Source organism: Hipposideros armiger, unplaced genomic scaffold, assembly GCF_001890085.2.
Source record: "Hipposideros armiger isolate ML-2016 unplaced genomic scaffold, ASM189008v1 scaffold_146, whole genome shotgun sequence".
Taxonomy (NCBI): domain Eukaryota; kingdom Metazoa; phylum Chordata; class Mammalia; order Chiroptera; family Hipposideridae; genus Hipposideros; species Hipposideros armiger.
Window position 1 is genome coordinate 1914642 of NW_017731496.1, and position 24298 is coordinate 1938939.

The 24298-nt window shown below is 42.2% G+C and overlaps 1 protein-coding gene across 2 annotated transcripts in view; it reads left to right on the forward strand.

Moving 5' to 3' along the window:
- The window catches only part of EGFLAM (EGF like, fibronectin type III and laminin G domains), a 156188-nt gene that overhangs the window by 82575 nt on the left and 49315 nt on the right, over positions 1-24298 (forward strand). For both annotated transcript variants that reach the window (XM_019650768.1, XM_019650769.1), the window contains exons 6-9: positions 955-1121; positions 22170-22285; positions 22866-23184; positions 23841-23941. In XM_019650768.1, the coding sequence (XP_019506313.1) occupies positions 955-1121; positions 22170-22285; positions 22866-23184; positions 23841-23941 (703 nt within the window). The remainder of the gene's footprint in view (positions 1-954; positions 1122-22169; positions 22286-22865; positions 23185-23840; positions 23942-24298) is intronic.

Genomic DNA, 24298 nt, shown 5'->3' on the forward strand with positions numbered 1-24298 from the left:
TGCTGAGGATAGAGACCTCATTCCATCTTTAGGACAGCCCTCTTAGACACATACAGTAAAACCTTGGATTGCGAGTAACTTGTTTTGCGAGTGTTCCGCAAAATGAGCAAACATTTCTAATATATTTTAACATGGTAAGTGAGCGATGTCTTGCAATACGAGTAGTTTGTTTCTGGAGCTAATTATATTTGCAAACTAAGGTATTACTGTACTTTCATTACCCCCAATTTACAGATGAGATCGTCGAGACTTAAGGAAGTTAAATATCAGCTAATAGCTAGTAGAGGCAGGGTTTGAGCAGCTGTGTCCAACTCCAGCGTTTGTACTCTTATTTTCTGTATGTTGCCTCCCAGATGGGAACTCTGAGTGAAGGTCTGCGCTCTCTTTAGGGTTCTCAGAAGGACATGTGAAAATTCAGCAAGTTGTCCCAGTTGTACAATTTTGTTAAGAGTCGGAAGACTAGCCATGGACAGCATCTTCTTCGGTTTTCCCATGGCGACGCCTACAAATTAGTCACCCCGTAAAACTTACATTTGTTTATTTTGTGAACAGATTGTGAGTAGATGGAATCTGTGCTCCCCTGACCTCTGGGAATGGGGACGATTAGGGGAAGGCTTGTTTATGAAACATCTGGAAGGCAGAGTCCTTGAAAATGAACTGCTATGTGGGGATCTTCTCGCCCTAGTCAAGGCCGTGAGGGGAAAAGTGAGCGATTTTTGAACAGTGCTTAAAACTGGCCCCCAAAAAAATGATCTACTTGCTTTTATATGCAGGGACTTGATGACCCATGATATAAAATAAAGATGACTTTTAGATAGGAAATGGGAACTCATTTTTATAAGTATGGCTTCCCGAGTTCAAAAGCTGTTAGTTTACATCGCCAGGAAGTTTCCCTTTCCTCTGCTATTTCTGAACAACTGCTTCTTGTTTTGCTTTATTTTTTAATCAATAAAGACCGGATTTCGACACGAGTTGGACCTTAATCCAAGAGCAGATCCAGGTGGACTCCATGGTTATCAAGGGTCTTGATCCGGGTACCAACTACCAGTTTGCTGTGAGGGCCATGAATCCCCACGGCCCCAGCCCCCGAAGCCAGCCCAGTGACACCATCCGAACCTTCCGTGAGTACCGGGGCCCTTCTGAAGGGCAGATGTAGCTGCATGGCTGAGGTTGCCTCCCATGGGCCCACTTGCTTGGGGTTTCTTAGTGCTGTGTTGAAGGGCAGCCTGCAATGGAGCTATCTTCAGCCTTTCCTGCTGTACTTTTCTTAGCCCTTTGGAAGTTAAGAGACTTTCACCAGGGACACAGGCTGTTTCTATGAACAGGAGGTCAGCAGCAAGTTTATTTTTGCATCATCCTTAGGGAGTTTGAAGTCAGTTTTCTTTTACAATCACAGAACAGACCACATACCAAGATGATGTGCAGCCTCCCCTGAGCACCCTTCTATCTTTAAAAAAAAAAATGGATTTGGATTCATCTTAGAATCACAGAATTAAAAATAATGCTCCCAGGTTCTTCAGGGAAGGGTTGGTGTTTGCCTGCAAATCAAGGACTCTCAGCTAACATCAGTCCCTCTGAACTATAGTCAGGGAGAATCAAAGAAGCCATTGGCATGCTGACATGTACCTGGGGGTCTAGCTGATGGCCTAAGTTCCTTTTTGTCTTAGTGCCTCTCTAGGGTGCTGGGGTAAGCTTGGGCATCTCTCAGATCTCCTGAGGATTTTGTGAAATGTAAGATTCAGATTCTGGTCTGGTTTTTAAGAAGCTCTCATATGATTCAAGGACTTCACTTGGATTACTTAGGCCACCTTGCCAACTCCTGTTTAGACATCTTTGTCTTTGGAAGTGAAGGACATTTACATAAACTCAGAACTCTGTGTAGTAGGGAAATCTCAGAACTGAAATGTTGGCACTTTTTTTTTGGTTTGAAGGCTCTGTAATCTTTTCAATTTTGTCAATAAATTCCTCCAGGTTCCTTTGCCTGCCAAGCCCTGCTGTCACCCCGGGTCCTCTTCACCCAGGAAAGGAGCCTACCTGACATTGTCGGTTGGCTTTCCATTGGCCAACACAGAGCCCTGTTGATATCGGTTAGGGGATCTGAATAAACTCCTCTCCTCTCCTCACAAAACACCCACACAGCTGAGTTCCAAGGTCACCACTGTTTCCAGGGGTGGAGATTCACCAAGTCCTAAGAATTCTGGCTTTTATGAAAACAGCCCCTACCCTAACCTTGAATGTCAGGGCTTCTTCCTTCAGATTGAAATGTTGGGGGATATGGAGCTATAATGAGGAAACACACACACACACACACACACACACACACACACACACACACACTAACTATGATCATCCAGCAGTTGTTTTAGTCCTTTTCTTTAGAATTTAGAAACTAAAACTCCTCAGGCATATGGCAAGGAATGAAACTCCTTCTTTCTAGAAGAAATGTTAATGATTCTATTGCAAATTGAAGGAAAGCCTCCTTCCACTCTTGCTACATGAGATCTGTGCTACAATCTTTGTTTAAACTTTATAATGCATGGCCCAAAATTGGGGTAACAGGAGCTGGGACAGGCCTCGGATCTGACTGTATTTTGAACACGTAGTTTGTCTTTTCCTGTTACAAACTGAGCAGGCACCCTGTGTTGTGTGACCACCGCACGCTTCCCCAACCTCGAACCCTTCTGCCCCCATGTCGTGAGCTGTCCCATGCCCTCCCCTTTCCTTCCTTCTGTTCTTTAGTATCTCCTTCTCCACAGAGACAAGAAAGTAGAAGGATGCGCTAGGATTACCTTTGCTGGCCCTGGACGTGGGTATGGAGACTAGAGTCAGGGAGGGAGCATAGGTTCGCGCATCTCTTGAACTTTTTCTTTTTAAACTGAAACACTGGTTGGTCTTGGAGTTTCTGATAATCATTTCCCCATTGGTGGATCTCAGTTTTGTGGATTAAGTGGGATAAGGCATGTGAAAGTGCTTTACAGATACGTAACATTTCATTACAATTGGCCTCCTGTGTGAAGTAAAATTCTATCGTTTCAAAGTAATTGTGTGAAGGAGAGGTGGCTGATTCAGTGAAACTCTCAGTTGTGAAATATTCTTTTTTTTCTTTTTTTAAAAATTTTTATTGTTAGTTTCAGGTGTACAGAACAATGCAATAGTTATCCTTTTCACGCTCACAAATTAACAACCCCCCTCCCCCCAGAAATATTCTTAAATAAATACAATTTAACTGCTTTTGCATATATATATATGGTTACTCAAAGCAGGATAACAGAAATAGAATTTGTTAGACGGCCTTTTTCATGAATACAAAAGAATGTGCTCTAATTGGTGTTTCATTGCGGCTTTTTCTCATGAGCACTTCTAATGTTTTAGAAAACCCCATATTCTGGATCTTGCACATGTCTTATTTTGTTATTAGTTTAGACTATTATTTTGCTTCCAAAGCCCATTTTCCCCATATATAACATTACCTAATTATCAAATAGCACTTATTTGAAATATAATAAATTCTAGATACTAGAGCTATCATTGTGAAAGCCCTCTATGAGCCAGGCACCACACCGAGCACTTCACCTAGGAAATCCCATATTAATCCTTACAAAAACCTTGTGCTGGAAGAACAGTATCCCTTTTTATAGATTTTTTCAAAAACTGAGTCTTCGAAAGGTTACGTATTTTGTCAAGAATAATCATTGTCAAGGCAGGATTTGAACTCGGGTTTTGACTGACTGCGAAGCCACTTCCTTGACTGAGATTTAAATTAAAGGAGGTTCTTATTCTTCTAAGGCAAAGTCGGCAATTAAATAAAGTACAGGGGACAGTCTTTTTTAAAATTTTATTGGGGAACAGCCATGGTCATTGGCTACACATTGCTTTCATGCTACAATGGCATCGTTGACTTTTGTTTTAAGGAGGACGCAGCTCACAGTGGTCCATGTGGGGATCGAACCAGCAATGTTGGTCTTATCAGCACCACGCTCTAACCAACTGAACGAACTGGTCACCCCAGGGGACAGTCTTTATAGAATCTATGCACTAACGAAGTTCGGACAGCACAGAACAAACCTATAAGAATTTCTTTTTCTTTTAAAACTTGTGAGGTATATTGTACATAAAAAAAAATGTGAGTGAATCATATATGCAGGCCTTAACTTCAACCTGTATGCATCGGCATAGCCCTGGGAGGTTATACCAGCAGCCCTTCTGATTGGTTAGACCAACCCCAGCCAGTTGGTAGATATTTTGAACATGGCCCTGAAGGAATTTATGAGGCTAGTATTTCCATAATACCTGTAGGGCTTTCCCACTCTCCCTGCTCCTGTTCCTCCCCACCTCAGGGTCCTTCCGACGTGGATGTTTTCTTGGTGTGATGCCCACTTTGCTCCTGAACGTGAACTTCAGAACACAAGGTTCCAGCTGACTGCTGAGGCACAGAGTGCCCTTGGGGACCCTTTAGATCCCACCCTGGACACCGCCGCTTCCTGGGCTCCTGTGTTGCCTATTTTAGGCCAATACCCACCTCCGTTTCAAAGGAAAAAAATAACACTTCAGCTCTACTAACTAACAAAGCATTGACTTCCCCTGGACCTATTCATGCCAGACCTTATTAGCAGCTTAATTGCTTAATGGGGCAACTGGTAGATCTCAGTTGCTTTTATGTCTCTAGTTAATGAAAGCCAGGGCCCAGCGTTTCCCTTAATTGGCGCTCAGCCTGAGTGAGGAAGGAGGAGGGTTTTGATGGCTTCGCTGGAGTGCTGCGAGGCGAGCTGAACAGTCACCTCTTACCTCAGCTCCACAAAGCTACGGTAGAACAGAAAGAAAATATTAAGATGTTTTAGTGTCCAAGTCCTCTAATGAGACATAGAAGTACCTCAGTGACTGAGAAAAATGATGCTACCTTGTATTCATTTCCGTCCTCTCACTGGGGGCTTTGCTCACATGTCAGTGGCCCTTCTGTTCCTCTAAAGAAATATAAAGACAAAGATCGTGGTCTTCACATTTCATCCATGCTGCTCTTTTTTCTTTCTGTTTTTTTTTTTTTGTCTTCAAGAAAGAAACCCCAACGACATTATAATTTACCTTAGTGTTCCGTGGCATTATTATTTTTTTCTCTGTGGTCGATCTTATAAATTAGCCAGTCAGAACGGGGGCTCTGTGGAACCTCACCTACATGGGTGCCTTAGTAGGACATATATTTGCCCCGCCCGGCAGCCACTTATTCTCTGGGATCCAACCTTAGCCTGGTCAAGAAGGACGATGGAACAAGTCATGAAGGACATGAACTGTAAATACTAGAAATGGCAAACAAAAAATCAAACAGCGTTTTCTTTCTTTTTTGCCAAAGAGAAATGAAATGAAGTGAACCTTGACTCACATGTATGACCAACTTTGGGATGATATAACCTTCCCTAGCAGGTTATATAACTCTACCACCCTAAACCATTTAATTCCTCATGTTCTATCCTCATGATATAGGCAGAGAAAGGAGCAATAAATTCTTCACTGAAATGAAGTTGGTATCCTCAGGGCAGTCCCCAGTAGAAGGTGTTCCTAGCAAAATTCATTTGCTCTTTCCTGCCTTGGGACTTTTGCACCCTCTGTTTCCTCTGCCTAGAAGTCCCTCTCACCAAATTTTTTTCATCACCCCTCACTCCACTTTAGCTCAGATGTCACTTCTTTAGTCAGATAAGCTTCACTGAACTTCACCCTCTCTGCTACCTCAGCCTTACTCCCTGCTTGATTTTCTCCAAAGCCATTTCGCTGCCTGAAACTATTCCTCGTATCCCTCCACCAGGACAAGCTCCACATTGGAGTTGGAAGGACTTGTTCAAAGTCGTGTTTCCAACCCCTGGTACAAAGTAGGCGCTCAATCAATATTTATTGAGTATGTGAATGAATGTGACTTAATAAGACAACAGGCTACTTTGGAGGCTGGATAACTTTCTACTGCTGTTGTCGGGGAAATTCAAACAGAAGACAAGAGGAGAAAGTTAGCCTAGAAACCGACCAGGGTTTCCCCATGGACGAGGTCCATAGGCCAAGTTGAACTCCCAGAATTGCAATGTGATAAAAAATAAAAGGAGGAGGAGGAGGAGGAGGAGGAGGACGAGTAAATAGGAGTAAAAGAAGGATGGAGGAAAGAAGGAAGGAAGGGAAAAAGCAAACCCAGGGTGGTTAAGTTCAAAGCAATGAGGATGGAAAAGAGGCCTCTGAGAGAGAGTACAGTGATCAGAAGAGTACAATTTGCTAATATGGGGTGGGGTGGGGGGGAGGGATTAGATGTTTTCTAGCCAAGCCCTTATTTTGCACCTGTGTTCTTTCTTGATCATCGGAATGAGTTTCATCGTTTCTACACTGACTCAGAGTATATTTTCCCTCCCATCCTAATAAGTCTAATCATGGCCTCAGATGCTCAGATTGCACAGGGAGGTATGAGAGATGTTTGGTTTGAGTTTGGTTTCCACCTTACTCTTCTTCCCACCATCAAACTTCTTCAACAGTTTCGGAAACTTCCTCTTCTTCCAAGCTGAGACAAACCCACCCTGGCTCGAAGCAATCAAATTTCTACAATAAACCTGATTCCACCATGTTTCCTGCCCCCCGCCCCCACCCCTCACCCCACTTTTCTTCACTCTGCCTTCCTGCGCACGCGGACGTTGCTACATTGCTCTGTTCAGCTGTCATTGGTTATGTGTCTGTTTATACCCTTTGTCACGCAAGTGTCCATGTGTGAATTTGGCTTTTACTCAGTTTTGCTTTGAGATTTGGGCCCTTGTTTTTAATTGCCTGGCCATCTCCCCAGAGACCCGCTCAGCATGCTGGGGTTTCTGGGTACATGTTGTCACATAGGTAGCCACAAAATAGACTTCCTTTATCCTGGTCACTTCTCTTTGGTAGAAATGACCCTGACTTGGCTGCAGCAGTGAGCAGAGGAGAATGAAGCGGGGACAGGAGGTAGTGGCATATGCTAGAGATGGGTAGGAAGCAATCAGGATGGGACTGGAAACAGTTCTTCCAAAATCTCCGTGACTTACGAACGCCCTTCAGCAGCTTCCATACTGCCTGCCGCCTCTTTTAGTCAGTGCCTATGAAAAGTCCTCACCAGCTCTTGAAAGCCCTCATTTCATCCAATCTTCTGTACCTTTAGACAGAGCAGCGTCTGGCAGGTATGTCTGCGTCTGAGGGCCAGGAGAACTGTTCTCTATTACCTTGCTGTGAGGTCCTGGGAAAGCCATTTAATCTCTTTGGGCCTCAGTGTCTTCATCTGAAAAATGGGTGCAATAATGTCTGAGGTCGGTAATATTTTCTAGTTCTCAGGATTATTTTGAGGAAATACATGTGAACAGAGGTTACGACATCTGCCCACTCCTCGAGATGAAGGAGAGTTGATATGTGTTTCCTCCATGCATAATACTGAAGGATGATGTTTATATCTGACACAGGTGACCACCGTTCGGCTTGTAGCTTTTTCTTTGTGACGCCGTGCTCTGAGCTCCGTTCTTGGGACTTGGAGACATTAGAATGTAAGAATTCAGAAACAAAAGTCCAGGAGCAAAAGCATTGCTGACAGAAGTGGAAAATGCAATGGCCACGCGACTTATGTCAAGTGAAATCATTAGGATGGGTTTTAGTGGTGGATTCGTTTTTAAAAAACTGCAAAATTTAAAAGACATCAGAAAATTAAGACTGCAAGGCACAATGAACTTTGCTAATGAGTTTTCATAACTCTCACTATTCAAGCACATCCTGTTTCAGCAAAAAGAAAAAAAAAGAACAAAACCCCACAGAGTTAGTACTGTATGTCTGTGTGTGTGTGTGTGTGTGTGTGTGTGTGTGTGTGTGTGTGTGTAACCTCTCCAAAAGTTAACCATTTACTTAGGGATCAGCAGAATTTTTTGGAAAGAGCAAGATCGTAAATATTTTGGGATTTCCAGGTCACCTCTGCATGGAAGCGGCCATAGACTACACGTGTGTGTGCCTGTGTGTTCCAATAAAACTTTGCCAACGGACACTGAAATTTGAATTTCATATTTTCCTGTGTCACAAAAGAATATCCATTTTTAAACTTTTTTCAACCATTTAGTAATGTAAAAGCTGTTCTTAACCCCTGTGCTGTTTAAAAGATGATTAAAGAAGACAAGTTAGGTGATAGAAATAAAGTTTCTGTAACACTTAATGAAGCAGCAGTCTCCATTCTCACAGGTCCAGAGGACTGGGCAATGGAGCTGGAGGCAGAAAGCTCTCACAGGATAAAGTCTAAGTGATGAGAGAGAAAAGTAGGAAATCAATAAGGAAGAAGAAAGTCAGTATAGAGCACAGAGCTGGCTTGGCTTTTGGGGATTGGCTGACTGAATAGATTGCGTTTCCAGAGAGGTGAACATTGACAGGGACACAGGAATTATTTAGGTTTCTGTTTGCTGCGATAGCACCTGGGGCAGAAGCAGCTCTGACAGGGGCCTAGAAATTTATCTCAACAACGCAAAAGCAGGCAGCGGCCAGATGTGACCTCTGGGATGTGTAGTTTGCTGACCTCTATACTATATTGCTAGGGTTTTCCCTCCCAAGTTTTAAGAGATTCTCCAGGAAATTTGGAATATCCTCTCCTGAGTAGCAATTGTGTCAAACTTGGAAGGAGTCAATTCGTTCATACTAATGAAATTGTCCCCTTGATAGATAGATACACCTGCAATTTAACTCTCACACAAATGTCCTGAAATAAATAAGAGGCTTGGAGAGCCTGTGACCCAGCTGCCTTCTGGACGGCTGAGTGCTGCTCTCAGGGTAGAGGAAGATAAAGCTGAGGGAGAGCTTGCTTTCCTTGGCTTTACTCCAGGCGCTTGGAATACATAAGCCTGCAAATTGGTGAGTACACAGGTTTGTAAATTTTTAGACAGGGAGATGAAAAAGGGAACAGGAGGACGAGCACACCATTTGTTTTACTCATGGCCTAAACAATCTGCATTTTCAGCGTGCAGTTGGGGCATAAACATAACTTGACGTGTGGTTTTTACATTCAGGCGCCCTCCCCTGGAATCGCTCTATTGATGTGCTAACACCTCCATGCCTGTAAATCTGAGTAACTGTCATTTGCACAACTTTACTGGTTCTAAAGGAAATGATTCACTCTGCTATTTAAAAATACCTGCTACCTGTTAATTGCTCTTCTGAGGCCCGAGTACATCTTATATTACCATACATTTACTTTTAATCAGTTCTCCCACATTTTACCCCCTCTGGCTAGTTAGGGAAGAAAGACTAAAGCAAATGGTAATTTTCTGAAGAAAAGGTGCACCGGTGCTCTAGTTTCAACCGCAGCATCTGTTCAGTCAATCGGCTGTTATTTAGCAGCACCATGGGGAGCAACTATGTGCTATTTATTCCTCCCTATCTCAATGGATTTTTAAACATTAATATACTGAAGTAATACACAAACATCGCTAATGATTTTTCCGTTTGTTTCCTTCTGTTTCCTTGTTATCCATTTTGTGCTCTTAACGTTAGACTCCTCATTTCATGGTTAATCTTTACTGTTCTTTCTGTTGGAGCAAGTCTTGCTTTTACACAGTGCTCCATTGGGGTGGTTTCTTAGCATCTCGACCCCTGAATCACTTGGGTTCTTTGATGCAGGAGGTGGGCCACAACCGTGGTTTGGCACAGGCGAGGAGTTATATAAAATCCGCCTATCACAGTGACAGACATATAGGAGGGACGCAGTGCATGCTGACTGACTCTGATGGATCTCATCTAATTATGCAACCAAATATGAAACAAATGTGTACAAATGCAAGTAACAGAAACCGTGGGAGAAAATATGACTTTTCTAATGATCTCAGGTGTCACCAGGCACCCAGCAGAAAATAGGGGCATGGGCTTTGGGGTAATTAGAAGTGAATTTAGTGAAGGGACTGTTTGTAACCTTTCCGGGCAGATGTATGCAAATCAAGAAGGAACAATTACCAGCTTCTGGAGACAGACAGGGAGGGTCATCAGCAAGGGCTGTGACCTTCAGACACGTGTCCCATGACAACCTCCTAGGATAGAAGTTGAGGAACAAATAGTCTGGCTCCTTTTCCTCTCTTGCTGGGGCTTCCTGATGGGCAGAGCACAGCTGGAAGCCAGACAGGTCAGCCTCTCAGGGCCCAGGACAGAGTAGAGAAGGGCAGAGGTGGATTGGGGGAGATACAGAGAAGGAACCCACCACAAGAAGTAATAGTATCATCTCATGTAATAAGAGAATGATGCCCTTTATGTGGATCCCAAAAATATGCATTATTTTTTGGTCTTTCACGCGTATAGATTTAGGACACAGACCTTATTCATCTTTGCCTATGGAGCATATTGACTGAACAGAGGAGATACTCAGATCTCACAGCCAGATTTTTGTGGACTGAGGGTTTATCGACTCATAGAGCTGGCAAGGCCTGTCTCCTCATTCAGCACGCAGGGCAGCTGAGGCCCCAAGGGACTCAGTAGCCTCCTCAGGGTCACTTAGTGGCCGATCCTACACAGAACTAGTTTTGTGATCACCTTGTTGGTGAGAGTCCTACTTCCTAAAGAACCAGTTTCCCAAGCTATTTTACAGTATATCCGTTTACTCCTTCAAATACTTAGTGCTCTGTCTGCCAGGCACTGTTGCAGGTGCTGAGGATTCAATGATCACAACAGACAGAAGGAATCCTTGAGCTCACAGAGCTTATGTTCTAGTCTGGCAGACAGGCAGTGAACAGATACATTTTTTAATATAGGTAGCATGTCAGATGGTGATGAGGGCTTTGGAGAAAAACAAAACAGGGAAAACAATGGTCAGAGAAAGCCTCCCGAGAAGGTGACATGGGAATAAGAAGGACGTGATGAACTCTCTGGATATAAACCTGGATGGATTATCTATTGTCTCAATATCTATCTATCTATCTACCATCTATCTATCATCTATCTATCTCTATGATATACCTACCTACCTACCTACCTATTCCCCCCCCCCTCCCTCTCTCTCTCCCTCTCTCTCTCTCTCTCTCTGTCTCTCTCATCTATCTACCTACCTACCTACCCACCTGGGGGAAGAGTGTTCCAGGCACATGCTGAGGTTGTGATGCAGGAGCACCTGGGTCTGTGTGGCAGGATTAGTGGGACTCTGAGGGAGAAGAGTGGAAGGAGATGAGGTCAGAGAGCGAGGGAAGTCACGGTTGGTGGAGGCTGATTAGGATCTCAGAGGCCACAGGACCCTGAAGACAGGGAGGGTTGGTGGGGAAGGTGGCACTTGACCAGAGTGAAAAGACCTTACTTAAGTTTCAGCAAAATCACTCTCACTGGTACGTGAAGGAAGGACTCTACAGGGCCAAGGGCAAGAGCAGGGAGACCAATTAAGGAAACCATTGCAATAACCCCAAACAAATAGTTTTCCTGTTGTCTCTAAATAGAAAAAGTAATTCATACTTACATTAGAAAAAAATCAAACAACATAAAACATGTAAAAAAATCAGATTAAAAATTATCTCTACTCTTAGCATTCAGACATAACCACTATTAACATTTTGGTGTATAATCTTCCAGAATTTTTAAAAATCCAATGATGAGATCATAGTACATATACTTTTCTGTATAATAAAATGCTCTACACATCTTTAATTTTAAATAAATATAGAACTACATCATTAATTTTAATAACCACAAAGTATTCCATTGTCAAGCTCTACCATACTTGTTTAATTCATTATTAATGAGCATTTAGATTGTTGCACTATTATATACAAAGCTGAGACACTTGACAGTGTCCTCACTTATCTTTTGTCAAAGTTGACATTTCCCCCTTTGATATCCATGAAGCAGAGTGGGTCAGGACTGTTATCTCTCCCTGTGCTTATCAATGGGTAGACAGATGTGCACAGCCAATTGGTAATCTCGATTGCATTTGAAACCCAACTCTCTTCCCTGCTCTTCTAACCATTAGTAGATACTTTGATTACTAAAGCACACTTTTGAGACAAAAATATTTTTCAAAAGAAATAGAAATCATCTGCGATAAGGATGAAACTAGTTTTTTAAAGCTCAGGTCTCCTATTGGAGGTTTTTGTGGTTCCAGCTTCTCATTCCCGCTTGCATGGAGAGCCAAAGATCTGTTACTGAATATGGATTAGTACGAGGTCGGCCAATTAAGTTCGCAAACTCATCCTAGAAAAAGTGCTACTTACCTCATTGCTGACTATCACTGTGGTCACTTTGAAGTGCACCCCTTGGGAAGCTATGCACTGACACCAGCGCCTAGTCCACCCTTCAAAGAAATTTTGGAACTCTTTTTCTGGAATGGCCATCAGAGCTGTCATCATATTACCCTTGATTTCTTAAATGTCTTCCTTTCAATATTTTCTTTACCTTCTGGTAAAGAAAGAAGTCATTGGGGACCAGATCAAGTGAGTAGGGAGGGTGTTCTAATACAGTTATTTGTTTACTGGCTAAAAACTCCCTCACAGACAGTGCTGTGTGAGCTGGTGAATTGTTGTGATGCAAGAGCCATGAATTGTTGGCGAAAAGTTCAGGCCATCTAACTTTTTCACGCAGCCTTTTCAGCACTTCCAAACAATAAACTTGGTGAACTATCTGTCCAGTTGGTACAAATTCATAATGAATAATCCCTCTGATCGCAAAAAAGGTTAGCAACATCGTTGCAACAAGTTTGCAAACTTAATTGTCTGACTTCCTATTCCCATCTAACTCCAGCCTTAGCGTCTACCATATTTAAAAATGTAAATGTATGTCCATTCTGGCCCAGTGGAGTGTTTCTCCCATCGGTAGTCTTGTTCACATGGTCATAAAGGGATTCCAATGGCCAACAGATTCTGAGGATCACAAACATCAGGGAATGACCAACAACTGTTCCTCAGGAGAAAGTAGGAAAACACATCCCCAGATGGCGGTAGTTCGCAAGTCATCCAGCAGATGGCGATAGGGCACAGACTTTCAGAGCCCAAAGAGCCCTTTAGAATTAGTTTGGAGTTCCTTGAAATGGTTGAGCTGAGGACAAAACGGAGAAGTTCCATTATACTACCCCAAATGATTGGCTTCTTCCACGGTTAACGAGTCCCAACCAAAATAGGAGAGGGCCACTAATTTTAGATATTACTTTTTACAATGGAAAGAAGTCCGCAAGCAGAAACTGAACTCTCTTCAGTGATCTGAGGACTTCGTAACATGTTATCATCAGTATTGCGTCTTCATGTTACAAAGAACTGCTATCATAAATTTCTTTCTAAAATACAATTAAATAAAGAGCTTTCAAACTCAGAAAGAATTAGAACAATGAAAATTAAGGGAATGAGATAAGAAAAGCTACGAACAACTTGAAGTTGTCAGGTCTTTCTTGTTTTTGTTTTTTGCATCACGCATCACCACTGGTGATTATTTACATTAATCTACAAAATGTGTTGGTGATGCTCAAGCCTGTAGTGATTCCTGAGTCTGTAGCGATTATTGTACTTGTTTAAGCGTACATGTACTGATGAGTTTTGCAAATGTGTGTTCAATGTCTATAATACGCCAGGCAATTTCTGGGAGCTGGGGTCTTAACAGCAAACAAGATAGTCGATGTCCCAGCTTTTGCGGATCTTGTGTGTGGGAGAATCAGTCTCTGTCAGTAAGTAACTAATAAGTATATATTACATTTTAGTATATAAATAAAACGTCTGTAATGATAAGTGCTAAGAGGGAAAGAGAAGGGATGGATGGACAGAGGGGATTGTGGGAGCTACTGTTTGGGACAGACTATCAGGAAGGCTTCTCTTCAGAGATTTGAGCAGAATCTCTCCATGTGGAGGGAGCAGCACGTGTAAAGGTCCTGGGGTGAGAGCAGGCTTAGGATAGTCTAGGAACACTAAGGAGGCTCTTGTGGCAGAAATATGATAAAGTGAGGAGAAGAACGATAGGACCATGCCAAACCTTGTACGTCCTGGTGAAGACTCTGGGTTTTATTCAAAGTTAGATGCAAAGATCTTGAAGTGTTTTGAGCGGCAGAATATGATCTGACCTACCTACATTTTAAACAGCATCACTGTGCTACCATGTGGGAATCAGTGGAGAGGAAGGGAGACCAATCGAGAGGCAATTTTATATTGCTTTCGGGAGAATATACATGAAAGGGCAGAGAGGCAAACCCAAATCATGGAAATTTGGACCTAGCAGCTAGTTTAAAGACCTAGCCAAAATTCCACAATTTTCTGATAAGGAACTGGAAAATCACCAGATTAGGTGAGTAGTTCTAGGTCACCGTTAGTCGCCAGGAATGTTAGATTCACTGGACTCGCTGGTCAGTGCTCCTTGCATCTCCTCTCCTCTGCTGCAGAGACCCCACTTGTGTGCATGGTTGTGCCTTCCCATAGAGAGCAGTGCCACTTCTTGCCTCCTGACACTTAATTTCTCACCTGTCTATGTATCCTTATAGTTCCTTTATGGAGTAGGGGGACTCAGCATTATTTGGGGCGCCATAGGGCAGTAATTTGGCCCAATTGGGAGCACTTGGCAATGTCTGGAGATACTATTGGCTTTCACACCTGGGGAGAAGGTGCTACTGGCATCTAGTCAGTAGAAGCCAGGGATGCCACTAAACATCCTGCAATGTACAGAACAGCCCCCACAACGAAAAGTACAGAACAGCCCCCACAATGTCAACAGTACCGAGAAACGAACCCTACTATCGGACAAAAATAAAATGAGGAAATCTAACCCTTGCTCAAAATGAAATGGCAGTCAGGCTGAAAAATGAACTGATATTCCAAAAACAACTAGAACAAAATATTTCTCAAACTTTTTTGGACTGTGACCTAAAGTAAGAAAACATATACAACTTGCACTGCAGTCGCTGCACGTAAACATATCTAGAAACGTGTGTGTGTGTGTGTGTGTGTGTGTGTGTGTGAAAATGTCAATACTCAGAACAATACTCACCTGTGCTAAATGCAGAATTTTATATTTTTACACCATTTGTTTCCATTTTTTAAAATGTGGTCAGGCCTCACCAAATGAGTTTTATTATCCACTAATGGATTTGACAGCTGCAGTGTGAACACTCCTGAATCTAATATATGAGGAAATTGAATAGAGTTTCATATAACCTATACATTAGCACTGAAAGGCATATATTAAGCATGTAAAAGTCACCCAAAAAGGTCAGCCTTTATGTCACAAATATTTGTTTTTGCCAAACCCTTTTCAAAGAGCATTGAACCAGTCCTTGCCTTCCGAGGGTTCACGATCCAGTGTGACAAAGAGATTTGTATACAACTATAGCAGGTCTTGGAATAACGTCATTTCGTTCAATGTCGTTTCATTATAACATTGATGAGCTGCCATAGCAACTTAACTCTTGTTTATATCAATGAGCCTGTGGTAAAATTGGCTTCCTTATACATCCTTTCACTTAAAGTCCCAGAACCTATCGATGATGTTAAGTGAGGACTTACTGTACTTGTCTAGTGACATGGAATACACAGAATGTGCTTGCAGCCCAGGGCGGAGGGTGGGGTGTGACCAACTTTATGGATTAGGGAGCTAGGAAGTGGGTTAGCAAAGGTTTCCCAGTGAGGTGACATTGGGGATGGCTGGTAAAGAAAAAAGTTGAGTGGAATTTCTCCAAAGGTCCAGAGAATGAAGATCAGCAGAATCTGGTAGAGTGTTGACTTTGAGGATATGCATGAGGCCAAAAGATAAAGGGACACGGAGGCAGAAAGTAAAAACCCACCCTGCACCCACCATTTTGAATGTTTTTACATTTCTTATAAATGCAACGACATGGCAAATATCCTTTTGTGACTAATTTTTCTCTACAACATTGTTTTCTATATTTAAAAAAAAATTTTTTTAAAGATTTTTATTCAGGAATTGGGGAAAGGGGAACAGACATTAGTTGCTGTCGTTTTGTTCTTCAGTCTAGTTGTGGAAGACGTTGCTTCACTGGCCCAAGTTGGCATCATCATTGCGCTCTTCCCAGGTGAGGCAGATCAGTCGCCGGCTTCTGGATGGCCGCTCACTGTGGCTGCTGGCCGCTCACGCTGGCTGCTGGCCACACACGGTAGCCCATGGCAACCCACTGCAGCAGGGGCTGTAGCCTATGCCATCGCCGGCGACTCATGGGAGCCCAGTTCCAGGTTGAGTTGTTGTTCACCATCTTAGCTGTAGAGGGCAGCGTCACTGGCCCTCATGTGGGATCCAAACCAGGCCCTGCTGTCAGAGCCGGGGCTCCCAAGCCAACTCTTAACCAACCCGCCACAGGGCCAGGCCTGGTATTGGACATTTTAAATTGTTTCCTTTGTATCCATGATAAACAATGTTGCAATGAACAATCTCATGCGAGTATGTTTCCTTGAGCAGATGCTTGCAAACAGAATTGCTAGGTTGTCCTACCTCATATTACCATCTTCAGCTTCATCACCTATTAGAAAATTGTGCCTTAGAGTGTTTGTGGCTATCTCTGTTCCCACTGGCAGTGTGTTCAAAATTCTTCTTGCTATCTATCCATGCCAACACTTGGTGTTAGCGGACTTTTAAATATGGTCAGTCTGATGGAAGCAAAGTGACAGGTCATTCTTGTTTTGATTTGCATTTTTCCATTTCTGGTGAGGTTATATATAATTTTATAAATTTATTAGTCATCCTATGACTTGACTGTTTATATGCTTTGCCTATTTTTATTGGTATATATACTTATATATAAACATATATATTAATATACATATTAATTTATAGATCTATTCATTATATACATATGTTAAGCATTAACATATACATTTATGTACTAATCCTTACTCAATAATATTACTACAAATATCTTCTACTCTGCCACTTATCTTTCACTTCATTTATCATATCAATTACTAAATAAGAAATATTTTAGTCAGTGTAGTTAAATATTTTAATTTTATCTTGACGATTTATGTTTTCTAGTTTTTTTTTAAGTATTTCCTTTTTCTAAGGTCATTAAGCAAAGTTCTATAGTTTATTCTAAAAGTTTAAAGGTTTTGTTTTTTGTATTCAGGGTCTTAATCTACCTGGGATTTACTTTTGGGTATGGTGAAGTAGGGACCCAATTTAATTTTTTTTTCTTATACAGATAACCAGTTCCTCCAGCACCAATTATTGACTCCCTCATCCTGTCTCCTATTGATTTGTAATGGCAGCTTTTCGATGTATCACAGCTCCATATATGTGTGGACCCGATCCGAGTTCTATAGTCTATTTCTTTGTTCCTATATCAGTACCACACTGTCTTAATTTCGGAAGCTTTATAAAGTCATGATATCTGATAGGTGATTCTACTCCCCCTTTGTTCTTCTTCACAATTGCCCTATCTGTTCTTGACCTTTCGCTCTTCAAAAACATTTTAGAGTCAGTTTTTCAATTCCATGAAAAACCTTGTTGGGATTTAAAAAATCAGAATTATGCCATGTTCAAACATCAGAGAAACTCACTATCTGTAGAAAAGCTATGATGTCTTTATAAAAACAAACATACAGACTTTTGTAAAATAAAAGTCATCCTTAATTTATTAATAGAAATGTGTATTTTGTGTGTCTGTTTTTCATATGGTGGAATACCCTTGAACTTGTTTTGCATTCAGTCAGTGGCTTGACTATTCTGGTTCTAAATAAATGCCTCCTTTTTAATGTTCTCTTTTCCTAATTAACAAAGTGCCAAGTAGAAAGAGATAAGTTATGCCCTTTAATTATAATAACCCCAGGGTACTGGGAGAATTCTTATCACTGGCTTGGACTGTACATTTTGTCTTCTCTTAGAAATATCATTAGTAAAAACGTCATGTAAGCCCTCTATTTGAGATCTGAGGTGGTGGGGCCCATGGGACACAAGAGCAGAGAGGTTTACTCTACGTTTCTTCTAGTCATGCTGCAAATGGTCCTCTCTGTGCATATTTCCTCCCTACTAAAAACTGGGAGACGACTACTAGCCTGGGTTACTGTGGAGATAGGCAGTTTGAGATCCTGCAAAGAGTCCTGGAGTACAGCATTAGGAGCCCAGAATTCTAGATCAGCCCTGCCACTAATGAGCTGTCTCTCTGGGCAAATCACATGGACTCACTGAGCCTCAGTTTACTCCTCTGTAAAATGGACTTGTTGTGCTAACCAATGTCTGAGGCTTTTCTACAAAAGTCAAAATGTCTTTGACTCTGAGTCTTTGTCATTCCATATTCCTTTCTCCATTCTTATCTTCCACCCTTCATTTCCCCAAACTGAGAAGTAACCTTTGGCCTCCAGGAGATATGTTATGTACACTCTCAAAACGGAACAATATTTATAAAGAAGAAAGAACTTTATCCAGTGAATAGAATATGCCTATTTTACTTGTCAAACTCAGCAGAGAATCTGAAATCATTCCCATTTTTATCATGGTACCATTTCATACCTGTAGTAACACATTTGTGGTTCTTTTCTCGAAGGGCTTTCCTTCAAGATAGACTTCCTAGGATGGGCTAAGGGTCTGGAAGTTCTGTGACCTCTGTCCACACATTTATGAAGTGAGAAGTCCGTGGTGTCTAAGGTCTCTTTCAACTCTAAACTTCTGGTCTGAGTTGGGCGAAGGGACAGGAATGGTAGCAGTTTTGAGGTGATGTCTTTGGATTTGGGAGCAGAGTCTCACCATGTAAGGATTCCCCTCTGAGGCATGGCCACTGGGCCAGGCAGGATGGAGAGAGTCCCACCATAGGGTGGCAGCATTGCGGGAGTGTATCATGCTTGCACCTGACAGAGATCTTGGCCTTTGGAGAGTACGTGAAGTGTTAGCTGTGGGATGAGAAGGAATATCATGAAGTCTAAAATATGGTTTCTGCCCTCAAAGGGTTCATAATTGAGTTGGGAAACACAAGGGCAACATTCCAAAGCCAGGTGTTCAGAAGGTGTAAATAAGCATCTTAAACATCTGTTGATTTCATCACACTAGGGGAGCTTATTCCGAGCTCATGATTAGGGGCATATATGTGTGTGGATAGCCCCATCAGGGAGGAGATGTAGGAGTGCCCTACAGGTCTTGGCAGCTCCATCTTTTGTGTGGTCACCATTTTTTGTCCAGAAGAATCTGATGTTTTCTTTTTAGAATACCACTTGATTTTGGTCTCTTGATGGTATACTCTGTCTCCGCAGAATACTTGCCACTGGAAGGATGGACAGGCTATGTATAAGGATGTAAGAGAGGGGAAAGGATGGTGATGTGCAGAAGAGCATTAAGCCAAGTCTTGGGGTAAGAAAACACAAGATGTAATCAGGAGACAACTGGTAGACCAATTTGGCTGGTAAGGCTTTTGAAGAGGGAGAAAAAATGCTGAAGACACAATCTAAAGTCAGATTATAAGTGGCATGATGTAATCAGAAGAGAGACCAAGGATCAATTCTGGCTCAGCCGTTTATTATCTGCATGCCTTTGAGCAAGCTCTTTAATCTTTCTGAGTTTTATATCTCCACATGGTAAGATGGAAGGAATAATACCAATTTCACAGGATTTTGTGAGGATTAATAGAAACAGAGTATGAAAAGCTCCTGGCACGGTAAACACGCTCAATAAATGTTAATTTTCTAAGTCCCAGACTCTTTCTACTTCAACAGCGGGCCCTCGTCTTACAGGTGACGGGCAGAGCAGCGGCCAGAGAGACCTGAGTCTGAGTTAGGCTCTGCCCGTTACAAAGCCTTTGATCTTAGGGCACTTAACCTCCGTGTGCTTTAATTTACTTACCTACAAAGTGAAATTAACCATACTTACCTTTCAGGATTATTGTCAAGTTTAGAAGTGTGTTATGTTAAGCACACAACAGTAACTTTTAATAGGGGAGGAGCAGTAGATTTCAATAAATAGTGGTGGTGGGAAAAAGAAGGAGGAAAAAGAGGAGTTGTTATTGAGATTCTGGAATTCCTGATCAAGGAGCCTAGAATTTATCCTGTAGGTGTGGGGGGGGGCAGCGGGGGATGTCTTTGAAAGTTTTTTTTCAGATAGACATCATAAGATGAAATGAAGAAAATCTTGACATTGATGAGAATAGTGCAGTAGTGGCAAAAATGTGCACAGGGCAAGAAAGAACATTCTGGAGGTAGAGAGGCCAACCTGTTGAAGATAAAACTCAGCTCCTTTCACATATGTGCTCTATAATTCTTTTATTACCAAGAGGGAAACGTTGTCTTCAAGGGTTGCCTGGCTTTGTTGTATGGAGACATCTGGCACCCAGCTGTGCTGGCTGGAGGCAGGTGGCTTAAGAGAACTCGCATCCAGGTGTAAGTCTGGCATCAACAGGCTTGAAGTTTCAGCTGACATGTGGGCTATTTTAAATGAAACTGGGGAAAGGGTGTGGAGGTGGTGTGTTATCCCAGCTGCACCAAGACGTGCCTGAACAGCTGAGAACAGCGCCTTCTCCACTGCCTGCACATCACCTGCTGACCACGTTTCTCTCTTCCTGGTCCAGGAGGGGAGTTCTGATCAGCAGCATGCCCCCTGAAAAGACTTCCCATACTCCCTTTCTGTCATTTCCTTCAGCTCCATTTTCAATCTGCTTCTATTTTGCTTAGTAGAAGGTGAGTTTGCTTTAGTGAGAAAGGTGTTTGGCTTAGCTTACTCTGAAAGCAAAATGTCTTTAACTTCAGTTTGTGTTTTTAATTTCCTTTCTTCCTCCCTTCCTCCCTTCCTCCCTCCCTTCCTCTCTTCCTCCTTTCCTCCTTTCCTACTTTCCCTCCTTCCCTCCTTCCCTCCTTCTTTCCTTTCTTAAACCAGTCATCCAAACACTGGATGTCTAATAACTGATGGGCATCAAAAACCTACAAAAGTCAGTTTCTGTTGCCAAAGTTGTTGCTGCCTTCAAGACTGGTGTCTGGTGGGTCTGTTTAGAGAGCGCGGTTGGTACCTGTGCTTGTCCAAACCTGCTGGAAGGAAACAGGAGTGCTGTGAAGCAGCACTTTCAAAGACTCGCCCCTCTTGGGGGAGTGCTTCCTGTGTATAGCCTAAGTCAGGACAATGACAGATCAGTTGATTTCATGGATGACAATAAAAATGCTAATCTGACCTTCCCCCAAAGGACAAGGCCCTGTGTTTTCTCCTAAGAGTTCTTCTCAGCCCACCTTCTATTCTAGCTCTGAAAGATCCCATTGTCCCATTAAAATGGATGGAAATGGTTGGCCCCTAAGAGAGCACATAGGGCCCCTTTTTTTCTGGGTGTAGGAGTGTTTGCTCTAGTATAATGTCTCTTGTTTCAAATAATTTTTTAAGGAACTACTTCATATATCAAAAAATACATATATAAAATATATAAAAATAATATGAACACTCACATATACCCAGCACTTATCTTAAAAAAAAGAATATTATAGAATCCTCGTGAAGGCCTTTTGTATCACACCTCATTCACACCCTTCTAACCTCCCCTGCATGTTTTCGTTATTGTCTTACTTTTCTTATGAGGTTAAACTACATATATATGCATCCTTAAATAATACATTAAGTTTTGCTTGCCATTGACTTTAATATAGATGGCATCAAACTGGGTGTGTTTTTTTGGAACTTGAATTTTTTGCATGAAATTAAGCCATGTTCATGCATTATTAAATATTCGTTCGTTCATTTCTCCTTTTCCATTCCAGAGGTGTACTATAATTCATTCTCTGTTTATAGATATTTGGGATATTACTTACTATTATAAATAACAAATTTGTGATGTTTTTACCATTATAAATTCTGATGCTACTAACATGTTTTGTGCTTCTCACATGTTCATACACATGTTGGAAGAGTTTTTCCAGATTTTGTAAGTTGGGGTGAGATTGCTGGGTCTGAACATTTTCTTCGTGTTAAATATTTCCAGGTGTTTTGCAAAGTGGTTGTACACACCTGACATTAGTGTGTAAGAGTCTCTATTGATCCCATCCTTGGCAATATTTTTTATTGCCCAACTTTTACTTTTTTTTTGCCAGTCTTGTCAGTATAAAATGGCAGCTCTTTCTGGGTTTAATTGGTATATTCTTGATTACTGATGAGATGAATTCTTTTTCATATTTTTTGGTCATTGATGCTTCCTCTTCACTCTTTGTGTGTCCAATGCATCCTGCTCCATTCGGCACAGCTCTGTATGTGGCTGAATTAGGATAGAAAAGGGAGCGAAGGCATGTGTTGACAGCAGTGTGCTGCTTTTCTCTGTGAAGGCCCCGAGGAAGCAGGAAGTGGCCGCTATGGACCCCATTACATAACCGACACGGGAGTCAGTGAGGACGATGATGGATTTGATGACGACTTAGATTTGGATATTTCCTTTGAGGAGGTAACAAAAATCTCTGCTCTTAAAACTCTGGGTGTTTTCGTTTTGTTGCTAAACAAGGCAATTTCGCCAATCGACTGTGAACATTTTACTTAAAACTTACGTAAGTTGGCTCATTTACTTTTAACACATTTATTTCCTCTGACTATTAGGCTCCAGGTGATCATTAAGTTAGTAGGAACTGAGTACCAACCACACCGATGCTCTGTAGTCAGCCCCTGCCAGCTGGCTTCACAGTCTGGCAAAAGCATATGGAGATTTCCCACCAAGTGAAATGTTACAAAGTCAGGCGTTATAAGGAAATGAACAATTCCACCTTTGTCATATTTTAATAATAAATCATCTAATATCAGCTTTACTACTGATTTTCTGTGTAATACAAAGCAAGGTACTTAAAATCCTTGAGTCTCCAGTTCTTTAGCCATAAACTGTGGTCGGTACTATCTGCCCCATCTACATCCCAGGGCTGTGGGAAGTATCAAAAGTGACCATATTTTCAAGTATGAGACATGAGTCATAACCAAGGCAGTCTAATTGCTATTCTCTGTGTTAATCCTGAACCCATTCCCTTCTCTGGCTTTAGGTGAAACCACTTTCTGCTATCAAAGGAGGTAATAAGAAATTTTTTATGGAATCCAGGACTGCGCCCAGATCAAACCCGGAGACCGTCTCTGGGCTTGTGCCTCCTACTCCAGCATCTCTCCCTACGACTACGGTGGCTCCCCAGCCCACTCCAGTGGAGAGAAAAGGGGAAAATGGCGGAGCAGTGATGCCGAAGCTCTTTGACATGTCTTGTGATGAAACGCTCTGCTCTGCTGACAGCTTTTGTGTCAATGACTATACCTGGGGGGGCTCACGATGCCATTGCAACCTGGGCAAAGGTGGTGAGAGCTGCTCAGAAGGTAGGCCCTCGGAGGGGGGAGGACATGGTGCTGGGTTGACTCCACTGGAAGCCAGAGTACAGTTTTGCGGTCCACACATGCTTCCTTCTAGCCCTTTTTCTATGATAAACCCCTCCTTCCATATATTAGTCATTAAATTAGCCACCCAGGGCAAATATGAGGCCCATTCCACTGCTTTTAGTTAGACAGCAGCCCTACTTCTATGTGTGCCAAATGTGTAGTACTTTTGGTGCAATTAAATCACCCTAGTGGCAACTTGGGGAGGTGAGCTTTATTTTTATCGCATCTCTACTGAAAAAACTACAGCCGAAATATGTGCATGGAAGTTAAAAAAGACAATAATTGAGCCAACTTATACTACACAGATGTACAGCTGGAAAGCAGGTGTCAATAGTCTTGCAGCTATGGATTTCTTTTTAGGGTAGCCAGTAACAATCTCCAAAGATCCAGCTTTCCCCTAAGAAGTCCAGAAGCTCAAAATCCCCAAGAATGAGAATTGTAGGTGTGAAACGTGGAGAAGAGAAGATAGTAAACTAGGTTTAACAGATTATTAGAGGTGTTCACTTAATGGCATCCAGGCAATAGTGTGTATTGATTTTTGCATTTGAAGAAGTGAGGAAACCACATGTTTTTGTGTTGTGTTTCTCTCTTTTCAGATATCCTTATACAGTATCCTCAGTTCTTTGGTCACTCCTATGTAACCTTTGAGCCCCTGAAGAACTCCTACCAGGCATTTCAAATTACTCTTGAATTTAGGGTAAGAAGGATTGGTTGTTAGATGGGTGCCTAATGGACATCTTAACACAACACTGTGCTACCTCAAAAGCGGGGAGGAGAGAGGGAGAGGAAGCAGGGAGGTCAATGTCAAAGGCAAATAGGACACAGAGCCTGTTTGTAAACCCGTGCACAGGGTAACCAGGACGATGGGCACATTTAAGGGTGCCAGCGAGGGGAGGGGGGCTCCTGTAGTTTCCTGAACTATGCTAGCGGCTGCCCGGAAGTTTCCCAGAGAGAATGTTTGGGTCCCAGCCAGGTTGCTCATCATCGTGACTCCTCCCTGGCCTGGATTTCAAAAGGCATAATGTATTCTCATTCCAAAATCCCTTTTAAAGGG